This window comes from Delphinus delphis, chromosome 7 (assembly GCF_949987515.2).
Source record: "Delphinus delphis chromosome 7, mDelDel1.2, whole genome shotgun sequence".
Lineage (NCBI taxonomy): Eukaryota > Metazoa > Chordata > Mammalia > Artiodactyla > Delphinidae > Delphinus > Delphinus delphis.
The window spans coordinates 63418141-63444886 of NC_082689.1; the positions used below are offsets into that span (position 1 = coordinate 63418141).

A 26746-nucleotide genomic window follows, 5' to 3' on the forward strand; every position below is an offset into this window, starting at 1 on the left:
GCGTTTGGTGGATGGCTCAGTGGGGACTAGCCTCTTGCTTACCCCAATCCAGGTACCTAGTGTGTCTTGGAGCAGAGACTGCAATACACTGGGAGGTCCCCTGTCCACCGTGGGTTGGGACAGTGGGCCCATGGAAAGGGGAGAGGCCTGTCTCAACTTCTACCCCGGCCAGAGAAGGGCAGACATGTTAGCCCAGGAGCTAGCAACTAGCCGCTGGCGACTAGCAGCAGCTAGTCAGCTGCGTGTGCATTAAGTCACAGGGTGGCGTTCCTGGGTACCTGTCAGGATCTGCCCTTGCCTCTTGTGTACGCCTAAGGGGGCATGGCATTAAATACCAAATTAAAAAAAAATCTGGACAGGTCAAGAGAGAAAGAGACTGTGCAAGGAAGGAAAAAGCTTTCTATTTTTATGCCTTTAATGGCACTTTTTTGTGCTTTCTGAACAAGGGGCCCTGCATTTTAGTTCTGCACTGGCCTCCAAAACTTACATAGCCAGTCCTGTAAGGAGTAGATTTTAAGGGTTTTCACACTTGAAAGATGATAACCATGCCCTTCTCCAAGGTGACCTGGAACCATGGCCAAGGCCAGAATGCTGGACGAGCACTGTTCAAAGTCTCCAAATCCTGCTACTTGTATTCTGGTCAACTGATCTGTTACTTTTTCATCTCACAACTAACACTGGAGAACTACAAAGAATTCAAGGAAAAATAGTTCCAGCTTTGGCTGCATTTATGTCCAAAACCTGAGGCTTCTGCTTTAATCGTGTAGAAACTTCCAAAAGAATCACCTTGGAAACCAAGAGAATATGATCATTAAAATTAGCTAGAAGCAAATATCCTCCAGAGCAGTCAACCTGCCTGCAAAATCCTTTCATTACCTTTATAGAGAAAATTTCCCCAGTAACCATAATAAACACAAAGCAAGGGAAATAAAATGTCCACTGCAGGATTTCTAAAGGGAGGTATACATTTGGGTAGAAAATTCATTTTTCATGCATTTAGAGTAGTTCACAAGGTAAATACAAATATGTTGTCATCACGTTAAAAAAAATGAACCTTGTAACTCCCTACACATCAGCTTTTCTAGAGGGGTAAAAGGTGTTTGCTGCAGTAAACTGATATATTAAATAAAAATGCAAGTTTCTTCTTAACATTTTCTTCCTTTAAACACTATAGGATATGAGCCCCTTCAGGTTAGAAACTGGCAATCTAAAATCATCTCACGTCTAGGAATAAACCTACCTAAGGAGAAAAAAGACACGTATGCAGAAAATTATAAGACACTGATGAAAGAAATTAAAGATGATACAAATAGATGGAGAGATATACCATGTTCTTGGATTGGAAGAATCAACATTGTGAGAATGACTCTACTACCCAAAGCAATCTACAGATTCAATGCAATCCCTATCAAACTACCACTGGCATTTTTCACAGAACTAGAACAAAAAATTTCACAATTTGTATGGAAACACAAAAGACCCCGAATAGCCAAAGCAATCTTAACAAAGAAAAACGGAGCTGGAGGAATCAGGCTCCCTGACTTCAGACTAAACTACAAAGCTACAGTAATCAAGACAGTATGGTACTGGCACAAAAACAGAAATATAGATCAATGGAACAGGATACAAAGCCCAAAGATAAACCCACGCACATATGGTCACCTTATCTTTGATAAAGGAGGCAAGAATATACAGTGGAGAAAAGACAGCCTCTTCAATAAGTGGTGCTGGGAAAACTGGACAGCTTCATGTAAAAGTATGAAATTAGAACACTCCCTAACACCATACACAAAAATAAACTCAAAATGGATTAAAGACCTAAGTGTAAGGCCAGACACTATCAAATTCTTAGAGGAAAACACAGGCAGAACACTCTATGACATAAATCACAGCAAGATCCTTTTTGACCCACCTCCTAGAGAAATGGAAATAAAAACAAAAATAAACAAATGGGACCTAATGAAACTTCAAAGCTTTTGCACAGCAAAGGAAACCATAAACATGACCAAAAGACAACCCTCAGAATGGGAGAAAATATTTGCAAACGAAGCAACTGACAAAGGATTCATCTCCAAAATTTACAAGCAGCTCATGCAGCTCACTATCAAAAAAACAAAACAACCCAATCCAAAAATGGGCAAAAGACCTAAATAGACATTTCTCCAAAGAAGATATACAGACTGCCAACAAACACATGAAAGGATGCTCAACATCACTAATCATTAGAGAAATGCAAATCAAAACTACAATGAGATATCATCTCACACCAGTCAGAATGGCCATCGTCAAAAAATCTACAAACAATAAATGCTGTAGAGGGTGTGGAGAAAACGGAACCCTCTTGCACTGTTGGTGGGGACATAAATTGATACAGCCACTATGGAGAACAGTATGGAGGTTCCTTAAAAAACTAAAAATAGAACTACCATACGACCCAGCAATCCCACTGCTGGGCATATACCCTGAGAAAACCATAATTCAAGAAGAGTCATATACCAAAATGTTCATTGCAGCTCTATTTACAATAGCCAGGACATGGAAGCAACCTAAGTGTCCATCAACAGATGAATGGATAAAGAAGATGTGGCACATATATACAATGGAATATTACTCAGCCATAAAAAGAAACAAAACTGAGGTATTTGTAGTGAGGTGGATGGACCTAGAGTCTGTCATACAGAGTGAAGTAAGTCGGAAAGAGAAAAACAAATACCGTATGCTAACACATATATATGGAATCTAAGAAAAAAAAAAAGGTCATGAAGAACCTAGGAGCAAGATGGGAATAAAGACACAGACCTACTAAAGAATGGACTTGAGGATATGGGGAGGGGGAAGGGTAAGCTGAGACAAAGTGAGACAGTGGCATGGACATATATACACTACCAAACGTAAAATAGATAGCTAGTGGGAAGCAGCCGCATAGCACAGGGAGATCAGCTCGGTGCTCTGTGACCACCTAGATGGGTGGGATAGGGAGGGCGGGAGGGAGGGAGACACAAGAGCGAAGAGATATGGGAACATATGTATATGTATAACGATTCACTTTGTTATAAAGCAGAAACTAACACACCACTGTAAAGCAATTATACTCCAATAAAGATATTAAAAAAAAAGATGTTAAACCCCCAAAAATAAAAAATAAATAAAATCATCCCACAAAACTAAAATTCCATTTATTCTACTCTTTTTCCTAAAATTCCATTTATTCTACTCTTCTTCCTAGCAGAGATGTTAAGAACACCAGGTGCTTTCTTCCACTTTTCCAGGAAAAATACCATTTTTAAAAGAATAGAGGGGGAAACCCTAGAGAATCCTGGCAGAAACGAAGAACATAAAATAAACAAACATGTTTGAATATTTGAATTAACAGTCTTAAGACAAGAGAGAAGCAATACAAAATGTTAGCAATACAAATACCAAAAACGGAATAAAATTTGCTTAACATGGCCAAATCACATCTTAGAAGTCTGAGTAATTCTCCCAGAAAAATGAAAGTGGGAAAAGGAACACACGATACTTCTCATAGACTGTTATGCTCCTTTTCTTCTTTCTTGTCCACGAAAGGGTAAGACAAGAGAGAAATATGAGTAAGAATCAGCTTTTTGGATGCTGTGATTTGCTTAATTTTTTATGGCCTTAGCTTGAGGGTTTCTGACTTATGTCTTCCTCCCCTTTTTGTTCTTAAGGAAACACCAGCTGGCAGTGGATGGCGATCTTTCCCTCTGTCTTCCTCCCTGCCTCCTCTTCCCATTCCTGCTTTGGACTTTAACTCTCACCAGAGCGATCATCTCCTCTCCCGTTTTCTTTACAATGAATCTATACTTTATAACTCTCCTGACCCTCGCTCCTCATGTCTTCATATTGCAGCTCTTCTCTCCTTCCACTATTCCCTTTTGTTCACCTGCCTGTGTATCACAACTGCTAGAACATATGGACAATGTTATAAGCAAACCGGCGCTTTTTCTCACAATACATTAATTATATTCCTCAGCTCTCCCCAAAGTCCCATCCAACTGTTATACATACATACTGCTTCATGTCACGTGAGATTAAGAGGCACAGAATTAGACCAACCACCATCTAATCTGGACTGTGCCTCACAGACAAGCTCCTCACATCACCTTGGGAGTAAACAATCAGGTCTCAAACACACCCACGTGTATTTGGTTTCTACGCTTTTTGGTCTAGTCACGATGCCTGTGTGCTTTCCAAGAGGACACTTTCACACACAAGGCTAGTCAAATGTTAGTGCTCAAACCCAAGAGAGAAGGAACTGAATGATTTCAGATTGAGAACAGTGGTCATGACAATTCATATCCCAGAAAAGGACAATCATACCTTTGTAATTGCAGTAAAAACCTTTTCCAGAATGGCATTTGGCTGGGCTATTTGTGGTCCATTGGCCTGAATGTTGAGGGCTATGGCACATGGTTTGGCTACAAATCTAAAAAAAAAAAAAAAAAAGACACAAGTTATTCTCTCTATAGATGTTCTTAATGTCATCAGTTAAACATTACTCAACTGTCCCAATAAAGTGTCGACAGGATTTTATGGGTAGACATTGTCAACATTCATATGTCAGTACCTTTAAAGCAGATTTAACTTTTTTTTTCCTCCTTTAATCTCGCAGCAGTAACAGTAAAAAAAAAAAACCCTTTTAAAATATTGAAACCTCCTGATACTCAAGTTCTAATGAGACTGAACAGATAGAAAGACTATCAAATGACAAATATAAATCTGTGTGAGATACATAAACCAAAAAACCACGATTTTGAAATGACAATTTACATTCTTCTTACTAACAAGTCATGTTATATTTTTACTATAAGAAAGTGTTTACTAACCATCTGATTATACATACAGAAAGTATGCTTTTGATCAACCCTAGTCCAAAAATTCGCCATTTTTGTCTCTATGATCAAAGTGTGCTATGTTCAGACCCAATTCCTTAGGACGTCTTAAAATTCTCTATGCTTGGGCTTCCCTGGTGGTGCAGCAGTTAAGAATCCGCCTGCCAAGGCAGGGGACACGGGTTCGTGCCCCGGTCCGGGAAGATTCCACATGCCGCGGAGCGGCTAGGCCCATGAGCCATGGCCGCTGAGCCTGCGCGTCTGGAGCCTGTGCTCCGCAACGGGAGAGGCCACAACAGTGAGAGGCCCGCGTACCGCAAAAAAAAAAAAAAATTCTCTATGCTTATTTGCTTCTTTCTCATAAACAATCATGAAAGGTGTCAAACAGCACGATGTCCCAGCCAAGCTGAAAAGTCTGAAATGGTTATAAGCATCAGCTACACCGTTTTTATTGTAAGCAAATGGTTATGTCAAGAAGAACAGGAAGACTTAGCTGCATTTCTGGCCGTGTTTGATGTATGAACGAGGCATGGGAGGGATGCAGGTAGAGGGCATGGGGCCCCAAAAGTATGATGATGTCTCTAAAACTTTTTTAAAAAGAAAAGCATTACAGTTGTTTTAGACTAAATGGTCCAGAAATAAGGTGCGATACATGTTCCTTTCTAGTAGTGACATTTAACTTTTTCTATAAATACAAATAATATAATAACATATGAAAGTATGATCCAAATTAATTTAATGTTGGCCAAAAGCAACTGATAAATATACAAAACAGGGGCTTCCCCAGTGGCGCAGTGGTTAAGAATCCGCCTGCCAATGCAGGGGACACGGGTTCGAGCTCTGGTCCGGGAAGATCCCACATGCCGCGGAGCAACTAAGCCCGTGCACCACATCTACTGAAGCCCGCGCACCTAGAGCCCATGCTCCGCAACAAGAAGCCACCGCAATGAGAAGCCCGCACACCGCGATGAAGAGTAGCCCCCGCTCGCCACAACTAGAGAAAGCCCACGCGTAACAACAAAGGCCCAACGCAGCCAAAAATAAATAAATAAAAACAAATAAATTAAAAATACATATATACAAAACAGATCATGAGTAATTCTTAGATGAGGCTTCTTTAATAATAATGAATGAGTTAAAGAACAGTAGACAAGGGAGGAATTTTTTTTAAGGGGGACTAATGATGTTTACATACATGGTAACACATAATATCCCACTGGGTTCTATTTCAAGTAAAAGACAAAAAAATGTATTCCAACAGGAGAATGGAGAACTATACGTGCAAGCCTAAACCAGGAAAGATACACACAGAAAATGCAATATAAATCCTGTTTCACTGGGCTCTCTGGCACGAAGTTAGGAAGAATAAACACCCTTTCCTAGTATGTATATCTAGAAACTGGAATTTTCCTAAACTTTTGCATTCTCAGTTCTTCGTAACATAAAATTTTCTAAAACATGTTACCTATGCCCCTACCTTCTTAAAGAGAAGTGTAGTATTTTTTTAAATAAGTTTGGGTCTTCACTGTGAACAGTAATCGTGGAGCTATGGATGTAGCTAGTGGAAAGAAATAAAGTTTGATGGGCAATGAGCAGAAGAATGTGCAGAACCTGTTCCCTTGACAAAGTTTCCTGCTTCATGGTTATCTGCCTCTTCATCATAAGGTATAATGCGGGGTGTGAAAAGACATGAGATCAGCAAAAGTTTTTTTAAAAAGGTAAAAATTAGCTTGGTATAAAAGCCAAAATCAACACTTCCAATGGTTGCCTTCTACTCTTCCCTGTTGGATTTCTCCCCAGCCCTCCCTCGTCTTCCCAATTCCCACAACTTCTGAAACACTGCATTCAAATTCCCTTTCGGAATTTGGCATCATCATCCTTGGAACAACCTCCTGTTCTAATACATGGTCTGCTTTCTTCTTCTAAAGAGCGAAGAGTCTAAATGCAAAGGCTGATCACGTCATCTCTGAATATTCCATGACAATGCCAGGCATACGCAGGAGAGGGTCAAGAAATCTGATCAACTGGCTATCTTCTGTAAATGTGTTTTCACTGTTGCCATCATTGTTGTGAGTACTGTGGACAAATTAACAGACTATCGCTCTGTGTCCCACAACAATGTGTGGGCAGACGCTAGGAGAGTCAAGAAATTCACTCAACAGAATCTCTTCAAAACAACTTCCTCACCTTTGCTATCATCTCCCAGTAACATACAAAAGCATTCAAAAAGGTTCTTTTTTTTTTTAACATCTTTCTTGGAGTATAATTGCTTTACAATGGTGTGTTAGTTTCTGCTTTACAACAAAATGAATCAGTTATATATATACGTACATTCCCATATCTCTTCCCTCTTGCGTCTCCCTCCCTCCCACCCTCCCTATCCCACCCCTCCAGGCAGTCACAAAGCACTGAGCTGATGTCCCTGTGCTATACGGTTCTTTTAGTATGTTATACAATATAAGGTTTTACACCTCACTCCTCTTTTAAACTTCAAACCACTTTTTTGAAACTCTTCTTTAAATTTCCAGCACTAATAACAACAACATCTTGAAAAAGGCATATCCCTTGGTCATCAAGCTTATGAAATTTTGATAATCAAAATTATCAAATATATATGATGCTCTGTAAACATATTTTTTAAGCAGTGTCTAAAGGATAGGTGGGAATTATCTCTGCTACTGTCTGGCTACAGAGCCTTAGTTAGCTTCAGAAATTAATCTCTCTGTGCCCGATGTCCTCATATGTAAAAAATTATAGTAATTACATAGGTACATAAGTTGTGTGTATGTACAAACACACGTATATGTTAAAACACCATGTTACATGGTCTCTTTGTCTAAAATCTTTGACGGGAGCCATGTGTATGGTTTCCCACCACAGCATTTACACACCGTGACTCTCTGGGTCCAGCAACACACTAAGCTTCAGCTACGTTGTGTCAAGCCATGTGCCTTCAATAAGCTCCGAAAGTACCAAGCGAAAAAGAAGAGACCAGAAACCAAGACAGGCAACTGAAAAACACAAGGGTCATCAGGTAGAGTAACCACTTACCTCAGTTTACCCTCACAGTCTGGTTGTCCCAGCATCATTATTAATGGTACCACCTTTACTGACAAAAGCATCCCTGCTTGCTATTCTGCCACAATAATTTAAGTGTTCCCCATTTGGGCAATAAATTAGCAAGCCCCATCATCAAGCCTCAGACCTGAGTCCACACCAGCAATGCCTTCAGGTTCTGAGCCCATCCACACCTGGCCTTCTCTCAGGACTCAAACCTCCCCAGCTCCCCCATCAATCTCCACGGCCCTATAGGGTGGTGTGCCCACACTTATCACAGGAAGAGTTGCTATGTATATGTGTATCCCTCTTCCCTGTGTGTGTGGTCTCTTTCATGGAGGCTGGAATGACCTTAATGACACTTCCCATCTCCAGGGGACCCTAACACACCAACCCACTTACTCTCCCTCAACCAGATGAGGGAGGATTATCACCACCCGCACTTTGCAGAGAGGGTTAGAGAGGCAAGTATCCTCTGCCTCCAGGGCAAGGGAAGCAGAGGACAGGATACTTCTTTCCCAGGAAGGTCAATGTTATCATCAGCTCCCCATCTTAATTTACTGGCCAAGCTAAGTCCCCAGTTCTGAGGATTTGTGGAGCGGGGTGGGGTGTGAGGAGTGACAGACAAATTTAACAGAATTTATCTCAATGTAAAGGTTGAAGATTTCTACAGTTTAAATGGTCCATGATGGGTATGTACAATAAATCAAACCATTTCAATGCTTTGAAAGAAGTTACTATGCCATAGAATATTTTTATGAAATGCCTGGCATACTGTGGGCACTCAATGAATACCTAATCAATGAATGAACAAATCAGCTAAAATACAATGGCAGGTACCCGTCCTCTTTTTTTCATACCTGTCCTTTTTTTTTCCTTCTTTTTTTCAATACCCACATCTACTCAGGGTCCTCATTTGGGACTCAGAGGGTAGGAGACTGACCACTCAAACTCGAGAAGCTGTTTCTATCATTTCCATTGTCCCTACAACGTCATAGCAGCCCTACCAACCTCTCCCTAGGCATTCTCTTTTCAACTTATCTAGCACAGACAGCCAAACACTTAATTTCCAAGATTTAAAAAACTTCCTACTGTACAGCACAGGGAACTCTACCTAATGCACTGTGGTAACCTAAATGGGAGGGAAGTACAAAAGGGAGGGGTATCTGTATTCATATGGCTGACTCGTTCTGTTGTGCAGTGGAGGCTAACACGACATTGCAAAGCAACCAGACTCCAATAAAAATTAATTAAAAAAATATTTCACAAGAGAGGCAGAAAACATCAATTTCCAATCCCAAATGAGAGAAGAAAGAAGATATAATTTTTATCTTCCTAAAAGTATTATATGAGATATATACATAATATATGATATATATCTTATGTAAGATTATATGAAAATAAAAATTTTATTTGTTTATTCTCCAAAGAATTTGTGTATCACTGCTGGCATTTTTTTTTTTTAAAGAGAGCATATTAGACACCAAATAAAACTCATGACAAAACTACTGTAATTTTAACACCTACTGTCATGGTCCATTAGAGAAACACTGGATTTTTTTTTTTCTCCAGTGCTGGCTCTAACAGAAGTAAGGTCACAAAAACTGTCTTTCACAAGGGTTGTCGTAGGAGAGAGAGAAACAGAATGAGATAGACAGAGGGTGGGGTAGAGTACCTACAAATATAATAGTTGAAAGGGAATATGTACTTTTGAGCTTTGATGACTGCCTCTACCAGGAAATGCTCACCTAATTACTTTTTTAATCAAAGGCAGCAACACCATCTTCGAAAGATCAAACATCTATGAAGTACTTACATATAGTATAACATATTTGACAGTAAATATAAGGATGTAAGCTTTGAAAAATACTAGTCTCAATGTAAAAGCAGAGAAAACACCTAAGACATTCCTACTTTTTAGTTCTATTTAACATCATGTATTTGTATTATAAACATGAATTGAATGTCTCTACACAGAGCACCAAGGTACACTCTAGGCTGTGGTGTGCTTAAAGGTATACACAAAACATGAAGTGATTCTTGCACTCAAACACCTTTACACTATGGAAAAAGAGAGTGATCAAAAAAAAATTGTTTACAGGGTCCATGTCAGTTCTAATCACTTAATACTATGTAATCATCTTCAGTGGGGAGCATGGCCAGAGACTTAGTCCTTCCTGACTCCAGCATTTCCTACACTTTTCAAAGTAGCTGGATGGCTGTGGTGGTGGACACACAGACCTACACATGTGATAAAAACTGTACAGAATTAAATCACACGCACACAACGTACAACTGGGGAAATCTGTGTAAGCTTAACAGATTGTATCAATGTCAATATCCTGCTAGTGATGTCATACTATAGTTTTACAAAAGGTTACCATTGGGGGAAAGTAGGGAAGGGACCATGAGCTCTCAGTGTATTCTTTCTTACAACTGCATGTGAATCTACTGCTATCTCAGGAAAGATACTGATTAAAAAATACTTAAAAGAAGCATTCTGTTTTTGACATGGAGAAATGAGCTCCCAATAAATCAATTTTTCATCCTTAAAAACTCTGCAAAACACGCCAAGCCCCTAAAAACAAAACCAAACTACTTGAGGGCTCTGGAGATGGAATAAAATCAAGTAGACTTTGGAGGGGAGTAAAAAGCTGGAGCAGGAAACCAGCAGAGAACAAGCTCCCGTTTACTTATTTATATATTTAGTTTGCAGCTCAACTCTGAGATCAATCACAGCAGCAGATAAAGCTTTGACAGGAAAACACACTCTCTTGTCTAGCTGCAGGGACCAGGAAAGGAGCCTGGGGAAATCAGATAGTGGCTAGAGAACCACAAAAGAAAAAAGCCAACCTCTAATTCTGCATATAAATGAAGTTATGGCTGACCTCAAACCACATATGTACAAGGTAAACTGAGAGCAGGTAGGAGCTGAGGTTTAAAGAACTGAATGGAGATTGAAGCCATGGCCCACTGCAGGCCTGACAGGCTACAATTTGAATCTAACTGAGTAAATTGCTTGTTAACACAAGACATCTCAACACTCTTCAGAGCAATGCAAAAAAATCCAGAATCTCTACAACATAACTCTCACAATGTGCAGGATACAATCTAACATGTTGACAGAGAGCAAGGAAAATATGGCCCAATTTTAGGGGTAAAGACATGCAAAGACATTCAGTGAATCTGAAGATAGGGCAATGGAAATAATGCAATCTGAGAAAGAGAAAGAAAAAAAATGACAAAGTAAAGAAACACACACTGTGGAACAATTTCAAAAAGGCTAACATATGGGTAATTGGAGTTCCAGGAAAAAAGGAGGCAGACTGGGGAAGAAGAAGAAAATATTAGTACTAGAAAGAAATAATAGTCTATAACTTCCCAAGTCTGATAAAAGACATAAATATACAGATTTAAGAAGCTCAAGAATCCCCGAAATAGATAAGTTCCAAAAAAAGGAAAATCTAGACAAAATCACAGTCAAACTGATGGAAACCAAAGATAAAGAGAAAATATTTAAAGTCACCAACAAAATGGCACATTATACACAGGGAACAATAATTTGAAAAACAAAGGACTTCTTATCAGACATCACAGAGGTTCAATGACAGTGAAACAACACCTTTAAAGTGCTGGTAGCAAAATCAAAACCAAAAAAATTGTCATGCCAAAATTCTATGTCCAGCAAAATTTTTCTTCAAAGAATGAAGGTGACAGGAAAACAAAGGGAATTTGTCTACCACCAGATCCCCACTTCAATAATACTACAGAGAGTTCTTTAGGCTGAAAGGAAGCAAAATCAGAGGGAAGCTTAGATCTCAGGAAAAAATGAAGAACATCAGAAATGGCAATATATTGATAAATAAAAAGTACTTGGAAGGTCTCTGAAATTAATCACAACCAATTAATAACAGATTAAATACTTAAACCCAATTATGAGAAATAACATATGTCCCACCCGAGACTGTGCTGGAAAGAAACCTAAGTATGAACAAGTGAACATCCAAGAAAAAAGAAATGAACAGGGGGTGACTGATTCAATTCATTGCTTGACCACCAGCACCTCCACAGGCTCCAACATTAACCAGTTATGGGTGTGCCATGGCTACAGTCACAGAAAGTATTACAAACGTTAAACTTACGAGAACAGTATAGATTGGATATTGAAAGCTACGTGGGTGCATGTTTAGATACACATGGGTGCATGTGCCTGGGAGAGTAGGTGTATGTGTGGGACTGTGTATTCTACAATTCTAAGATAAAGCTGCTTCCACATTTAGTGGAAAGATGGCCAGGATGGAGACAGGAGACTGATATTTATTGATAGTTATTAAGTGTCAAGTGCTTTGCAATGTTTTATTCTTTTTTTTTTTTTAGTCCAACAACAACTCTTCGAAGTAAATTTTAGTCCCATTTTACAGAAATATAAACTAAATCTCAAAGAAGTTAAAGGATCTCCTCAAGATCTTAACACTTAAATAGTTTAGACAAGATTTAGGCCTGGTCAATCCTAACATAATCTATTAATAAAAACAACATTTTCTCCTTTTCCTAAAATAATAAAACTTGATTAAAAAGGCACTGTTAAAATAATGTGATATAGTCATACACCTTCACTCAGAAATCTCACTTTTAGGTATTTATCTAGGGAAATCTGTCAAACAGAAAAGAAAGCCATAAATGGAAAGATTTTCACACACCATCATTTTATAATAGGGAAAATGGTAAACAGCTTAATGATTCACTAACAAATGACTCACTGAGTACCTATGATGAGTCAGCCCTGCTTTAAGTGTTGGGGATGCAGCAGTGAACAAAATTCCCTGCTTTTATGGAGTTTACATTCCAGTGGGGAAGAAGAGAGATGAAAAATAAAGTGATGCATGTGATGCAAGATAGTGAAAAGTACTGTAGAGAAAAAGAAAGCCTGCTAAGAAGGATGAGGTGGGGTTGCAATTTTCAACGGACTGGTCAGGGAAGGCTCCTGAGAAAGTGAGCAGATTCCTAAGAAGGTAAGGAAATCAAGTAGGAAGAGAAGTGGAGGAAGAACATTCTGGAAGGAACAGCAGCTAAGAGCAAAGGCCCAGAGAAAGGAGTATGCCTGAGATGTTGAAGACACAACCAGAGGGCCAATGAGGCTAGAGCAGAGTTAGGAAGAGCAAGAAGAGAAAGGTGGGGTCGGAGCAGCAAGGCAGCCACATCTTCTTACCTCGTGCACTACATGAAGGACTTCGGTTTTTACCATGAGTGAGGCAGGAAGCCACTGCAGGACTCTGAGAAGAAAACCTAAATGAGTGATTTATATTTAAACAGAATTACTGGCTCCTCTCCTGAGAACTGACTAAAGGGGAGCGAGAATGGGAGCAGCCAGGCCAACTGGGGGGTTGCTCCAGTTATCCTGGCGAGAGATGACAGTGGCCCAAAGGGAGTGGTGGCAAAAGAGGTGGTGAGCTGTGGTCAAGTCCTCAAACTATCTTGAATGCTGCGCTCACAGCATGCACTGGATTGAATGTGGGATGAGACGGGAAGAGAGGAATAAAGGATGCCGACTGGTCTTTGCCCTGAGCCCTTGGAAGGATAGAGTTAGTCTGGGGCTAGTAAGTGTGAGGTTAAGCTTATAAGCTATTAGGCTTATACGTGGAGATGCTAAGTAGGCAGTTGGATGGAGTCGTCTGGGGTTCAGGAGAGGTTTGGGCTAGAGATACAAATTTGGTGTCATCAACCTACAGATGCCACATAAAACCATAAGACTAATGAAATCATCTGGGCAGTGAGAATAAATAAATATTTCATACCCTTCGGGCTGATAATGCGACATATAGCCGAGGATTTGGAGAACAAGAATGCCAGAGAGAAAAAGATGGCGGAAGCAGGGGTCAGAGAGGAGAGAGGCTGGAAGATACTATGCTTCTGGTTTTGAAGGTGGAGGAAAGGCTACGAGTCAAGGAATGCAGGTGGCTTCCAGATGCTGGAAAAGCCATGTTAATTTTAAAAAGTGATAAGTAAAGAAAAAAACCTGATATCAAAACACTGTACCATTATCACTGTACCATTTGCCAAAAATTTTTAAATTTTGATAAATTCCAATACTGGCAAGAGTAAGAAGAAACAGGTACTCTGGTAAACTCCTGGTGGGTGTCTAAACTGGTGCAATCTTTGAAAGGCAATTTACCAGTATTTAGCAAATTGTTGAACTGCCTAAGCCCTTGTGAGCATTACTAGTTATATTTCTCCTAGAAATTTACCCCCCAGATATACTGGCATTTTTTAAAATAAAGTTGATTGCGGTACTGCTTAAAATAACAAAAAAGACAGGAAACAGATATTAGAAGGAGCCACATGAAATACGGCACATCCATACAGTGGAATTCCATAAGACAGAATGAGGTAGATCTGCTATGCTTCAAGACATAATAGTCAATGCAGAAGGCAACATACAGCACAACAAGTATAATATCTCATTTGTGTACTTAAAAACAACACTGTTTTCAGGAAGAGCAGTGAGAAATCGTTAACAGTGATAATTTTGGGGGGTTAGGAAGCTTAATTTGCATTTTATACTTTTCTGTATTATTTAAGTTTGGTCATATGTATGCTTTATATTTATTTTAAAGGTAAACAACCTTTACATGTGTTCACTGAATATTTAATAACATGGAAAAAAGCTCAGAAACAAGAGGTACAATAATGTTTATATGCTGACTACTTCTCTATACATATAAATTTCTAACACATGAAAGAAGTTGAAGATGGGCTATTGCCAGATAATAGGATCGTGGCTTACTTTAACATTCTCTTTTATGCTTTCTTATGGTTTTCAACATCTTAAAATGAGGATGCAAACTTTTAACACCAAAAATAAAAAATAAACAGCTTTAAAAATAGAGATGAACTGAATGGTCTCTATGCCAGGTAAGACTCAAAACCTCAGTAACACCAAAACTGAACATGGAAAGCCCTACGACAGCCGCAATTCAGCTAATTCCATGGACCTCTTGAAGCAAAGGACTCCGCTGTGACTGAGACAAGGGAGAGAACAGTATGTAGAATAAAAATAAAATGCCATTTCAGTACCTTGTCAAGTAGAGAAAAGGATGAAGTTCAATGGCACACCAGAATATATGAAATGGCATGAAATCACTTCAAGAAAAATGTTACCAACATTAACTAAATACTCCAAGAGAGTTCTGAGATGCCTCCAGAAAATAATTGCTTCTGCCTGTGCCTGGAAATGCCATAGACCTTCTCTATTCCTTCATCTATATAATGAAAATCATAATTACACTCTGTTCATGTCGGGAAATATTTCTAAATCATTGGCATCTTGAGACTAACTGGAAAGGGACAGAGATAGGGGAAGATGGCATGCAGAGCAGCAGGCAGGCAGAAGACAATTCTCTCCTTGGGAAAAAATATGAATTTGTTTCTAGGTAGAGTAGAAAGGAAAATTCCTTTCGAGCAAACCCATATCCGAAGTGAATCTGCTCTGAGCTTGGAATGTTGGAAAGCTCTTTAACATTTCTGAACCCTAGTTACCACATTTTAAAAATGGAGCCAATAAAACCTACTTTGCAGAATGTGCGAAGACTGACAGTATTCAACATTTGGAAAATATTCAATAAGTGCTGGCTGGTCTTAAATTCTCACTACAAGGAGCATACATTTCACACATTAGGAGGACCTCTCGTCTGTGCTGCTCAGTAAGCTGTAGTGGGAAACTTACGGGAAAAACACAAGGATGGCAAAAATTCATGAAAGACCCAGAAAAGTTAAGAGCTTACTATGTCACCTGGTCCAGCCTCCTTTTTCCAAGCCAAACTTTCTCTCTAGAGAGATCATTCAAAAACTTCCTTCAAGCATGAAACCTCCCTGTACATTTCTTTGCAATTTCCTGTGAATCTATAATTATTTCAAAATAAAAAGTAGGGAAAAAAATCTTCCCTTGGTATCCTAGTTTAGTTTTTCATCACATTTGACTCAAAATGTTCTTCCCGCATCATTCTTTCGAGCTGAAATATAAACCCATTTCCTCTTTTCTCAGCCCTCTGGAGAAATGGTACAGTCAATAACCTCCTCAAATATTTGAAAACACTGATGAAGTCATCCTGCATTCTTCTCTCCTCAAGAATAAACAGTGCAGATCCCACAAACCCTTCCTCATCCATCTTTTTCTGTCCTCACTTTAAATTTTTATTTTTTAGCATTTTAAGGGTTCTTTTCTCAATCTAACTGTATTCTTTTCTCTAAGGGTGTAGAAGAGACCCTTAGACAATGGCTGTTTTTATTAATAAATAATCATGGGAGAGACTTTGCTGTTGTTGTTGCTATTGTTAAAAAAAAATTCACAAGACGCTTTCCAAAAATTACAGCTAAATCAGGAACAGCTGTAGTAAAAGGGACCCATCAGTCTAGCCTACTCCAATCTCATCAGAGGTGCAGATCAGAGACTAGAAAGGCTGAGTGTCAGCAGCTGAGAGCTGATTTTTTTTTAACATCTTTATTGGAGTATAACTGTTTTACAATGGTGTGTTAGTTTCTGCTGTATAATAACAAAGTGAATCAGCTGTACATATACATATATCCCCATATCTCCTCCCTCTTGCATCTCCCGCCCACCCTCCCTATCCCACCCCAAGAAGTGAGATTCTTGGAAAGCCCAAGTTGACTTGAAAAATGTCAAAATTGTCTCCGCTTGCTATACATTTCCAGGATTCTGAAAAAATAAACAAAAACTCTGGACTTCGGATATTTCACCATGAGTTCAACTATTCAAGAAACATACAATCTAGCCATTAAAAGTGAAGTTCATAAAATTCAAAGAAATCGTGTCTTTCTCTTAAACAAAGGAAAATATACCCCTGCATTTTGCATAAAATAAGATGCAAAAGGTATTTAAGATATTTATTAGAAGAAAAACTATACAGCATATATTTATATACGAAAATACCTTGTAGTCAGGAAAGTCTTTAAGACATTATCACAGCATTAGGATGCTTATAAAATTACCATAGTGGTCAGTGAATCGCTGGGGAATACTGTACACGTATGAGGAAGGTTTTATTTTCAATCTGCTTTCCTTTGCACACTGAAAATGATGCCATCCGGACCTCTCAGTGAGGGATACAACGGTGCCCTCATAGCATTTGCCACTGTCAGCTATGCCTCTTAAACTTACCGAGTGCGACTGCGGCAACTCCATCTCTTACTGCTGCTTCCAGCACATAGAACAAGAGCTCTGCCAGAGTGCTTCAGAATTCCCTCTGACTGTCCCCCTCAGCACTGTTACAGACACCTTCCTTGTCACTGTCCTCATCCTGGCTCTGTGACGGGGTCTAGGCATCCCTAATCACTCATCTTCCTCAGATGACCAGCCGAGGAGAGCACAGGTGCAAGAAGCAAGTCTTCAAGGTCTGCTGACAGATTGTCTTACAGGACCTTGGTACTGGTAGATTTGTCTCGAAATCGGCCCTAAAGCTAAACGTTAGGTCTGGGAGAGTTCCAAGCCTTCCTGTAACGCATTAATCCTTTAATTCCTTACATTTGCCGGGTGCCTTGCAATTCACCAAGTGCTTTCACACTTTCCTCTCAGTCAATCTTCAAAGTATCTCCAAGGGATATGCAAGCAGATTTTCTTATCACTGTTTTACAAAAGAGGAGTTCGGTGTTTCAGTGACTTGAACTAAAAATTAAGGGGTAAAGGTGCATGCAATATAGACCCCTCTTACTCTACTCAAGAGCTGCACTCTCTAATATTTCTGTCTTTAGTTGGTTACACATGCTCACGGGTCTGTGAACATTTCCTTTGGCCCAGATATCAGAATCACAAGGACTGTCCACTGGTGCCTCAAAACCACAAGATTTGATCATCAATGAACCATGCCTGGTTTTATTTTACCCCTGGTCTACCGCTGAAGACTTCTGGGTGTGTGTGAAGGTAATGAAGACAGTGCCCTTGAGCCTAAGGGTGAATTACCAGTAATACAACGACTTTCAAAACAGAATTTCAAAATAGAGTGAGCAGTTCAGGAAGGAGAGTTTCATAAAGGTTTTCATTTGAGGTCATGATCTACCAATATGCCAGAATTCCCCCCAGAAGAATTCGACAGCCTAACACCAATTTTAACACCAACTACCTATCGTGTGCCTGTTTCACCAGCAAAGAAGACTGTAAAAAACAGACTGGACGCCACCCATCGCACACTGACAGGAAGGGAGAAAGCAGACTTGACATCAGCAAAATCAGTTTTGTCTAAAAAATGGTATAAGTTGAATGATAATATACGTACTGCATTGATCACAGTGCCAGGTCAGAGCAGGTCCTCTGACTGGTCATCAGCCCCCAAAAGCCCCCACCCCAATATCTCTCAAAGACTCCTATGGCCTCAGCAAACTCCTTCCCATAGAGATCAAGCCTAACGACAGCACTGCAGTGTTTACTTGATCATCACGATAGTTTACTTTCATCCAAGGCTTCATACTTTTCATAAGTATTCTTACTCTCCTAACTTCACCTGACTCCGTAATTAGCATTAATGAAGATTTATAGGTGAGGGGCTTCCCTGGTGGTGCAGTGGTTAAGAATCCGCCTGCCAATGAAGGGGACACGGGTTCAAGCCCTCGTCTGGGAAGATCCCACATGCTGCGGAGCAACTAAGCCCGGGCGCCACAACTACTGAGCCTGCACTCTAGAGCCCACGAGCCACAACTACTGAGCCTGCGTGCCACAACTATTGAAGCCCGTGTGTCTAGAGCCCATGCTCCACAACAAGAGGAGCCACCGTGATGAGAAGCCCGCGCACCGCAACGAAGAGTAGCCCCCGCTCACCACAACTAGAGAAAGCCCGCACGCAGCAACGAAGACCCAACGCAGCCAAAAATAAAGAAATAAATTTATTTTTAAAAAAAGATTCATAGGTGAGGAAACAGAGGCCCAGAAACAATGTCATCCCCAAACCTAGGGGCAAATCGGACTCTAGGATAGACAGCTTCTCTCAGTCGGCTGCCTTTTCCTATTCCTTTCTCATATTTAACATGCTGTCCCAGGATGGAATTGTGTGGGAGGAATGTGAACCTAACAAATTTGTCTGCAAATCCCTCAAGTTCTGCTAGGACTTCTGCCTGACGCCCCCATGTCAGCAGTGGGCAGTGTGTGTTCACACCACGCTTCAGCACAGCTTAGGAGTTCTCTCTGAGAGAGTGTGCGTCCACGAGGATCTAGTCAGGAAAACAGAAACTGAAAGTTATTCTGACAGAGAGAATTTAATGCAAGGAATGAGTTAAATTGGTATAGGAGAACTGAAAGACACAAAGGCGACCCTGAGAGGTCACAGAGGAAGAAGAGCAGCCAACAGCCCTAGGGAAAGAGGGGAGAGTGGAGATGAGGGAGGGACCTCCAAAAAGCTGGACCCAGAGCCCTCAGGAGGGGGCAGTCCCCACCTGGGGATGATGCCTCTGAGGGGGATGTAACACAGCTGCTTCTAGGCAGGGGCCGAGGGTGAGGGTGGGTAAATAAGAAACCGGAATCAATTGCTGAAAATAAACCACCTCTCCTGGGTGAAGAACTGCTGCTGAGGTGACACTTGCAAGAAAGTAAGTAAAGAGGATAAGTAGGTCTGGTCTCCCTCCTCCAACCTCTCTCCTCCAGCCATGCAGGCCCCTCTAATGTCCCATATTGGCAGAAACTACAGGGAAAGAGCTAGCAAAGGAGAAATGTGGTTGTTAGAGCCTCAGTCCCAAGCCACAGTCAAAATTAGAAGGGTGGGTTTACAGCTGAGAGATGGTGGTTCAATAATCAGCACAGAGTGTTCTCACTTGTTCAAAACCTTTAGCCTGAGGATGCTCCTGCCAAACCGTCATCTACCGCCATTTGATTTTGTAGCACAGCTGATATGAGTTTGTTGGTGGCCGCTGGATAAGAAACTAAAGAGCTTCTGACTGGCCAGGACACTTATTTTCTCCCTCTCCCACTCAGAGCCCTCTACTGTCATGCCACTGTACACGATGTGGGAACACCTGCATTCCAAAGAATCTGCTGTTTATATTAGGAAGCCTCATCATATAAAAAGAAACTAAATGGCTTTAAAGATAGGCCATCCTGGGTTCAAATCCTGGTTGACCACTTACTAGCTGTGGGATATTATTAGCTTCATCATTTTACCACGCTGAGCCAGATTCCCAATGATGTGACTACACCACCTGGGCCGTAAGAATTAAATGAAACGTGGACGTAAAGTGCCTGGCACATAAAGCAGGCAGATGCTGGTTTACTTCCCTTTGCATGAGAAAAACAACATATCAAAAGGTTAAAAGAGCTATTAATAATCAGCTTTTCTCCAATGTTATAAAGTATATACTCAATGACTTCTAAAACACAACCCTGATATCGGAGTAATCACTTATTTCATGAAAGAGGGAAGACAGAAAAACCAAAGAATGATACAACTCTGAAGATCACATAAAAATGTTTTCTGATTATTAACATTCGTCTTTAATTTAGACTCTAGATGACACAGTCCTGCGTTTCATAGAGTGTTTGTAAATATTCTAAATGAAAGAAATGTTTAGAATTGTATTTGAATAAAATATTGTTTTTATTTTAAAAACATCAGCTTTTCTTTTTTGAGGTCTTCACCTTGTACTTCCAGTTGGTCTAAGAACTGCTTGTGATTCTATGAGAATATGCCCTTAATGCCAGAAATCCTAAACCTTCAAAGTGATGTAAACTCCCAAGATTAGAATCAAAGCTCACATAAGAGGTAGAGAGACAACTCTGAAGGCAGCAAAGGCAAAACACAGCTTATTCATACAGAGTAAATAGGAGAAAACAGAATAAAATATGCACTTGGTTCTTGACTGGGAAACATACCTTTCCCCACGAGAGACATTTCATTTTCTTAATGCAACCTTACTTATCCAAGCAATGGATATAGATCCATGTCATTTTTTTAAAGGATTAGTAATCTCTTGATTTACTGTAATCCTTCCATGGCCACAACCTTCCAAGTAAACATCAGAGCTCAATTGAATAAAAGAACATGAAGGTCATTTCCATTTAAAGCGCAGTGGTGGCTTCAATCAATGAGGCATTTTCCTGAGGGGCAAAAGCTTAGAGTTAAATGAGCTCTTATTTAAAGACCTGAAGAGAAGGGTCATAAAATGTTAGTAATTATGGTGTGATAATTGTAACAAGAGGGTATTTTACCATGAAAAAAAAACCATTTTTAAGCAAAAGTCAACTTTTTCTATGTCCCCTTCTGGGATTTACAAAATAAAATTATTTCGCAGAAGCTCAAAGTTATCTCCTCTGGTCTAACCGCCCACTGGATGTTTAAATTTCCTCAAGCCTCATCATCCCTGATGGGTTCTTTAGCCCTGCTACTCAAGCACCATGGACCAGGTACACTGACATCACCTGGGAAAGGTTAAAAATGCAGAATCTCAGGCCCAGTCCCAAACCAACTGATTCAGATTCTGCTTTTTAACAAAAGTCCCCAAATGATTCCTAATTTGATAAGTATGTTTTAGCCCAGTGCCTCCCAAATTGTGGTCCCCAGATGACCAGCATCAGGATCACCGGAGAAGCTGTTAGAAATGAAAATCCCGCCCCCCACCCCACCCCAGCCCAACTAAATCAATAACTCTGAGGGTGGTGGTCTAGCAATCTGGGTTTGAACACGCCCTCCAGATATTTCAATGCATGCTGAAGCCCGAGAACCACTCCTAGATTTGAACAGACTGGTCTTAAGGAATGCAGGAATTCCCTTGTGACCTAACGCAGCCCACTGCACCTATGCGAAGCGCTCTCAGGAAATTCTTCCTTAGAAATGAGCCCAAATGTCTCCCCGTAACTCTACCAATTGGGTCTCTCCTACCAAGAGGAACAAAGACGACAAAATTCAAACTTTCTTCCACACAACAATCCTACAACATTCAAAAATAGCTATGGGGCTTCCCGGGTGGCGCAGTGGTTGAGAGTCCGCCTGCCGAAGCAGGTGACACGGGTTCGTGCCCCGGTCCGGGAAGATCCCACATGCCGCGGAGCGGCTGGGCCCGTGAGCCATGGCCGCTGAGCCTGCGCGTGCGGAGGGAGCCTGTGCTCCGCAACGGGAGAGGCCACAACAGTGAGCGGCCCGCGTACCGCAAGAAAAAAAAAAAAAAACAGCTATGAAGCTCTGAATCTTCTTTTCTACAGGTAAAATGTCTACATAGCGACAAAGGCACAGATACACACATAGATACAGTCTGGTTATATACTATACATATAAATATGGTAAAATATGTTACTATTATATAAAAACATTACAACTAATTTTGTTGGGTATGATAAGGGCACTGTACGTTAAAATAAGTCCTTTATACAGACAAATTCACTACATATATTTACATGTTTTAGATAAATTATATATATATATTTATTTATTTATATAAAACACCATACCTAAAATCTTATACTAACTCAGAGAACAGTAAAACTATCATCTTTCTCATTCTAGAATCAAACATAAACAATCAGGAGTTAACACTAAGTTTCTGGCTGCCCCCTCATTCACCAGGCTTATGGTCAATCCATAAGCGCTGTATTACTAATATTTTTTAAATCTTTTTATTCCATGGGATTTTTTCCTTCTGCAAATACCGTTCTTTGAAAGGTCACTTGGGTCTCTCAGTTCTCTCCACTGAGCCCCCAGTCTTGCTTCAGTTTGACCACACTAAGAAGCAGTGCTGGGCAATCTGCAAGGAAACATTAAAGAAGACTATTTCTTTCACAATCACCATTTCTTTTCGTTCATTTCTTTCCATCCAGAAAAACTAGCTCAATGACTGTGCTAACTGTACCAAAAATAACTTAGTATAATTTATTAAACATCAGGAAACTAACGTAAATCACCAGTATTATAAGCCTACCACAGTTCATTGAACTGCATGATATTATCACATCACATTAAGAAAGCTGGACCTGTGGCTTGAGGTCCTCTGGGACTTTCTTTAAAAATACTACCTGCAGGGCTTCCCTGGTGGTGCAGTGGTTGAGAATCTGCCTGCCGATGCAGGGGACACGGGTTCGAACCCTGGTCTGGGAGGATCCCACATGCCGCGGAGCAACTGGGCCCGTGAGCCACAACTACTGAGCCTGCGCGTCTGGAGCCTGTGCTCCGCAACAAGAGAGGCCACGATAGTGAGAGGCCCGCACACCGCGGTGAAGAGTGGCCCCCGCCTGCCACAACTAGAGAAAGCCCTCGCACAGAAATGAAGACCCTACCCAGCCAAAAATAAATAAATAGATTTAAAAATACTACCTGCAATATTTTGTAATAACCTATAAGGGAAAAGAATCTGAAAAAGAACATATATATGTATAACTGAATCACTTTGCTGTACACCTGAAACTAACACAACATTGTAAATCAACGATACTTCAATTTAAAAATTAAGTAAAACAAAATACTGCCTGAACCCACAGATTATAAACAACAGACCTCAGAAACACACATGAGAAAGAGTGGATATATGTATATGTATAACTGATTCACTTTGCTGTACACCTGAAACCAACACAACATTGTAAATCAACGATACTCCAATAAAAAATTTTTTAAAAAAGAAGGAAACACACATGAGTTTAAAGTTCAATTTTAAATGCAGTCCAGGGTGGCCCTTGAATGAGTGGATCACAGAGGGGAGAGACATGAACACGTCTACCAAGGAAGGTAAGTCTATTTGGAAAAAACACCAGCACTATACTTGGCACATAACAACGCAGCCTTTCAGAATACATTAAGTTGCACTTTCATTCATCTGCTGCTAATGCAATGCAGCAACCACCATGACATGTTTGGGTTTCAAATGCTCTCCACAATTACCAGTGATTACTCTTCTGGGATATCTGCTATATGACCCAAGGCCATTTGGCTGCCCATCTACACCTGTTGAAAACTTCAGTGCTCATTTCAAATGCTATCTTCCCCAAGTTTTTCTTGAATCTATACACCTCTCTCCCAATCCTCCTATAATGGTATTGTATTCGCACCTCTTTGACACTGTTCTCATTCTACAGATTGCTGCAGACGTTTGGCCAGTTGTCTTCTCCCTACCATCAGGTAGTGAGATCCTCAATGACCAGGGCTTGCTCCCTCTCTTCTCTGAAAGCCTGGCACACGCTACCATGATGCACAGCGTTGGTCTCCCATCCAACAACCACCCCTCTTTTCTTGCAAACAAAAGCTCTTTTATTTGGAAAGCCTACTTATGAATTATGACTGATCTCAGACAATCATGAAAATCAGAATCTTGTCCTCCAAATGTCCTCTGCTTTCTCTGTTTCCCTAAGAGCTACTGGAGGTGTGGAAAAGACTCAGAAAATTTTTCTCCCATATTAAAAGAACTATTTATTTTTCCACTCAGCCTCTTACTTCCTCTTCCTTCCTATTGTAAAAGGTCATGTTTGGAGCAGTGACAGCCATAATGGGATCAAGAGGTGACAAGCTTAAAGACAAATACCAAACATTGAGAATGGCAGAGCAGAAAGGCAGAAAGAGCCCAGGTCTCTACTGGCTTTGTAAAGCTACTGCATCCCAACTAGAACCACCAATCTATATTACGGAAGATAAATAGCTTTTACATTTAGCTAATATCAGTAGGTATTGTTACTTAGCCAAAAGCATCACTAACACAGTCACTATTATTCTTGGCATATAATAAATACTTGAATATTTATTAAGATGTATTTTAATTGAGTTTGATTCATTCATTCAAGTAGTTAGAAAACACACAAAAGCTTTGGCATCTCACTACTACCATTTTCTCCCACCTGATTCAAAATTTCACCTACATTACAGGGGAAAACCACTTCCTAACTGAATGCTAACACTTTCAGCATACTAATAAAATTATTTAAAAAAAATAACAGGGAAATGTTGCCAATAAGAAATTAGATTTGCAGTAATAAGGGAGCAAAAAAAGTTCTGACACCTGCTTTAAAGGATACTTTATAAATTTCAAAATAGTCAACACTTTGCCCTAAATGAAGTAGCTGGGTTACATTAGAAACCCACAAAAACTCATGCACTTAGCTCTCTGCTGCCTGTGCCCATTACACAGATCTCAGAATCTGGGATTATAATTGCCAAAGATTTGTGGCTCCTTTTCAGTACTCAAGACCAATGCTACACAACTATGTTAGAACATATAGTTGCAAAATTTTGAGCTTGATGGCAAGAATCCAAACCAGGGAAGTCAACAAAAAAATAATTCTCACAGTAAATTCTCCAACTGTGTTCTCAAATCAATCACTGCCCAGCACAGGAAATTTAGAGATAACACACTTAGCAAAACTGGCTTTTGTTGAAGGAGCTAGAAGGGCAGGAATAACTTCTACATGCCTCATTTTCTACTTTAGAAAAATTGCTTCTAAGAAATTATAAACTTCTATTTCCATTCAAAGAAAATTTTGCTCTGTGACGCCCCTTAGCGCCTGAAGGTTTCTGAAGGCTATTCCTTTTTTTTAATTAGGGTAACCATTCTCTTTAATTATTTTACGAAATTTTTCAAACACATGCAAAATGCAGAGAATAATAAGCCACATACATCCATTATGTATATTAAATAATTATTGTGATTCTGTCCCATTGGCTTAATCTATTTTCCTCTTCTCTTGAAGTATTCTCCTCTAATCTGTTTCACCCACTGATGATGTTTGACTGAATCCAATATTTCACTAGGGGTTGCAAAATGATGATTTAAAAAATTATTATATTTCCTCATACATTAGCTTGGTGTTTTTTTGAAAAGAAAGATGTTTCCTTATCAACTAAAGGAATTTGGTTCTCCTGAAATTACGATAAGTGATGAATCCATACAGAGTGGGAATAAAGATGCAGACCTACAACTCCAATTTTAATTTCGATCTTTCCATTGTTCCTGTCAGAGACGAGTGATCTCTGGACTCCCAGACCTTGGAAACCTTCCGCAGGGAGGCTCCCAAGCTGCAGACAGAATTCCTTTCAACTTCTGGCCTTAATAATGTCATTTATTACTTTAACATGACAGCATCTCATCCTTCACCTCTAACTCGGTGAGAAGAACCCAAGACACGTTGTCTGGAAGTGTCTCGTTTCAAATGCACCCGAAAAGTCCCTTTAGTAATTTGCTGGAACTGTCCCTCAGAGTTCTATTACTATCATCATCTCGGTCCCCTCCTTCCCCCTTTCCCCCGTCCCTCTTTTCCTCCTCTCCCCCTCTTCCCCTCCCCCATTCCACGCTTGCCAGTTCTTCATAGCCACTACTACACTCCTCATCTCGCAGGATCCTGGTGACAAATCTATCAGGCTTATGGGGTGGGCATTATCTCTCTCTGTTGTGGCCCAGTTTTGAACCAAATCAATGGGGAAAAAATAAAGGCTTCAGTTTCCCTACTGCCCCTTGCTGACTGTTAGACTGGAACATTTTGCTCCACTCTATTAGGCTGGATTAGCAGCTAGGCTGGTCCCTGATCCCAGCTTTGGAAACTATGTGGATCTCCTCTGCTGCCTCCCAATGTTATGACTGTACAGCCTTGTCATTCTTAAATTTTGTCTACCAGATCAGATTTACTTCCCTGAAGGATTAAGCTTGAACCAGTTCTGTCAAACTTGACTTAGTAATCAATAGAAAATAGAAATCCAGATATCTATAGGAAATAGTAAACAGTATTTTAATGCCTTCATAAACATTGTCAAAGAAATTGTATTCATGGAGCAGGGAGGAAAAGATTTTGGAAGTCATTCCAAAATATATCTATAATATGTAACTGAAAGCATGTCATAATTTATTTCTTCTTTTGAAAAGTTTAAGACAATATC

General features: G+C 40.1%; 1 protein-coding gene across 4 annotated transcripts in view; it reads right to left on the reverse strand.

The window, feature by feature from the left end:
- CERS6 (ceramide synthase 6) overlaps window positions 1–26746 on the reverse strand; it is a 324738-nt gene that overhangs the window by 231709 nt on the left and 66283 nt on the right. For all 4 annotated transcript variants that reach the window (XM_060016639.1, XM_060016638.1, XM_060016641.1 and 1 more), the window contains exon 2: window positions 4342–4447. In XM_060016639.1, coding sequence (XP_059872622.1) covers window positions 4342–4447 — 106 coding nt within the window. The remainder of the gene's footprint in view (window positions 1–4341; window positions 4448–26746) is intronic.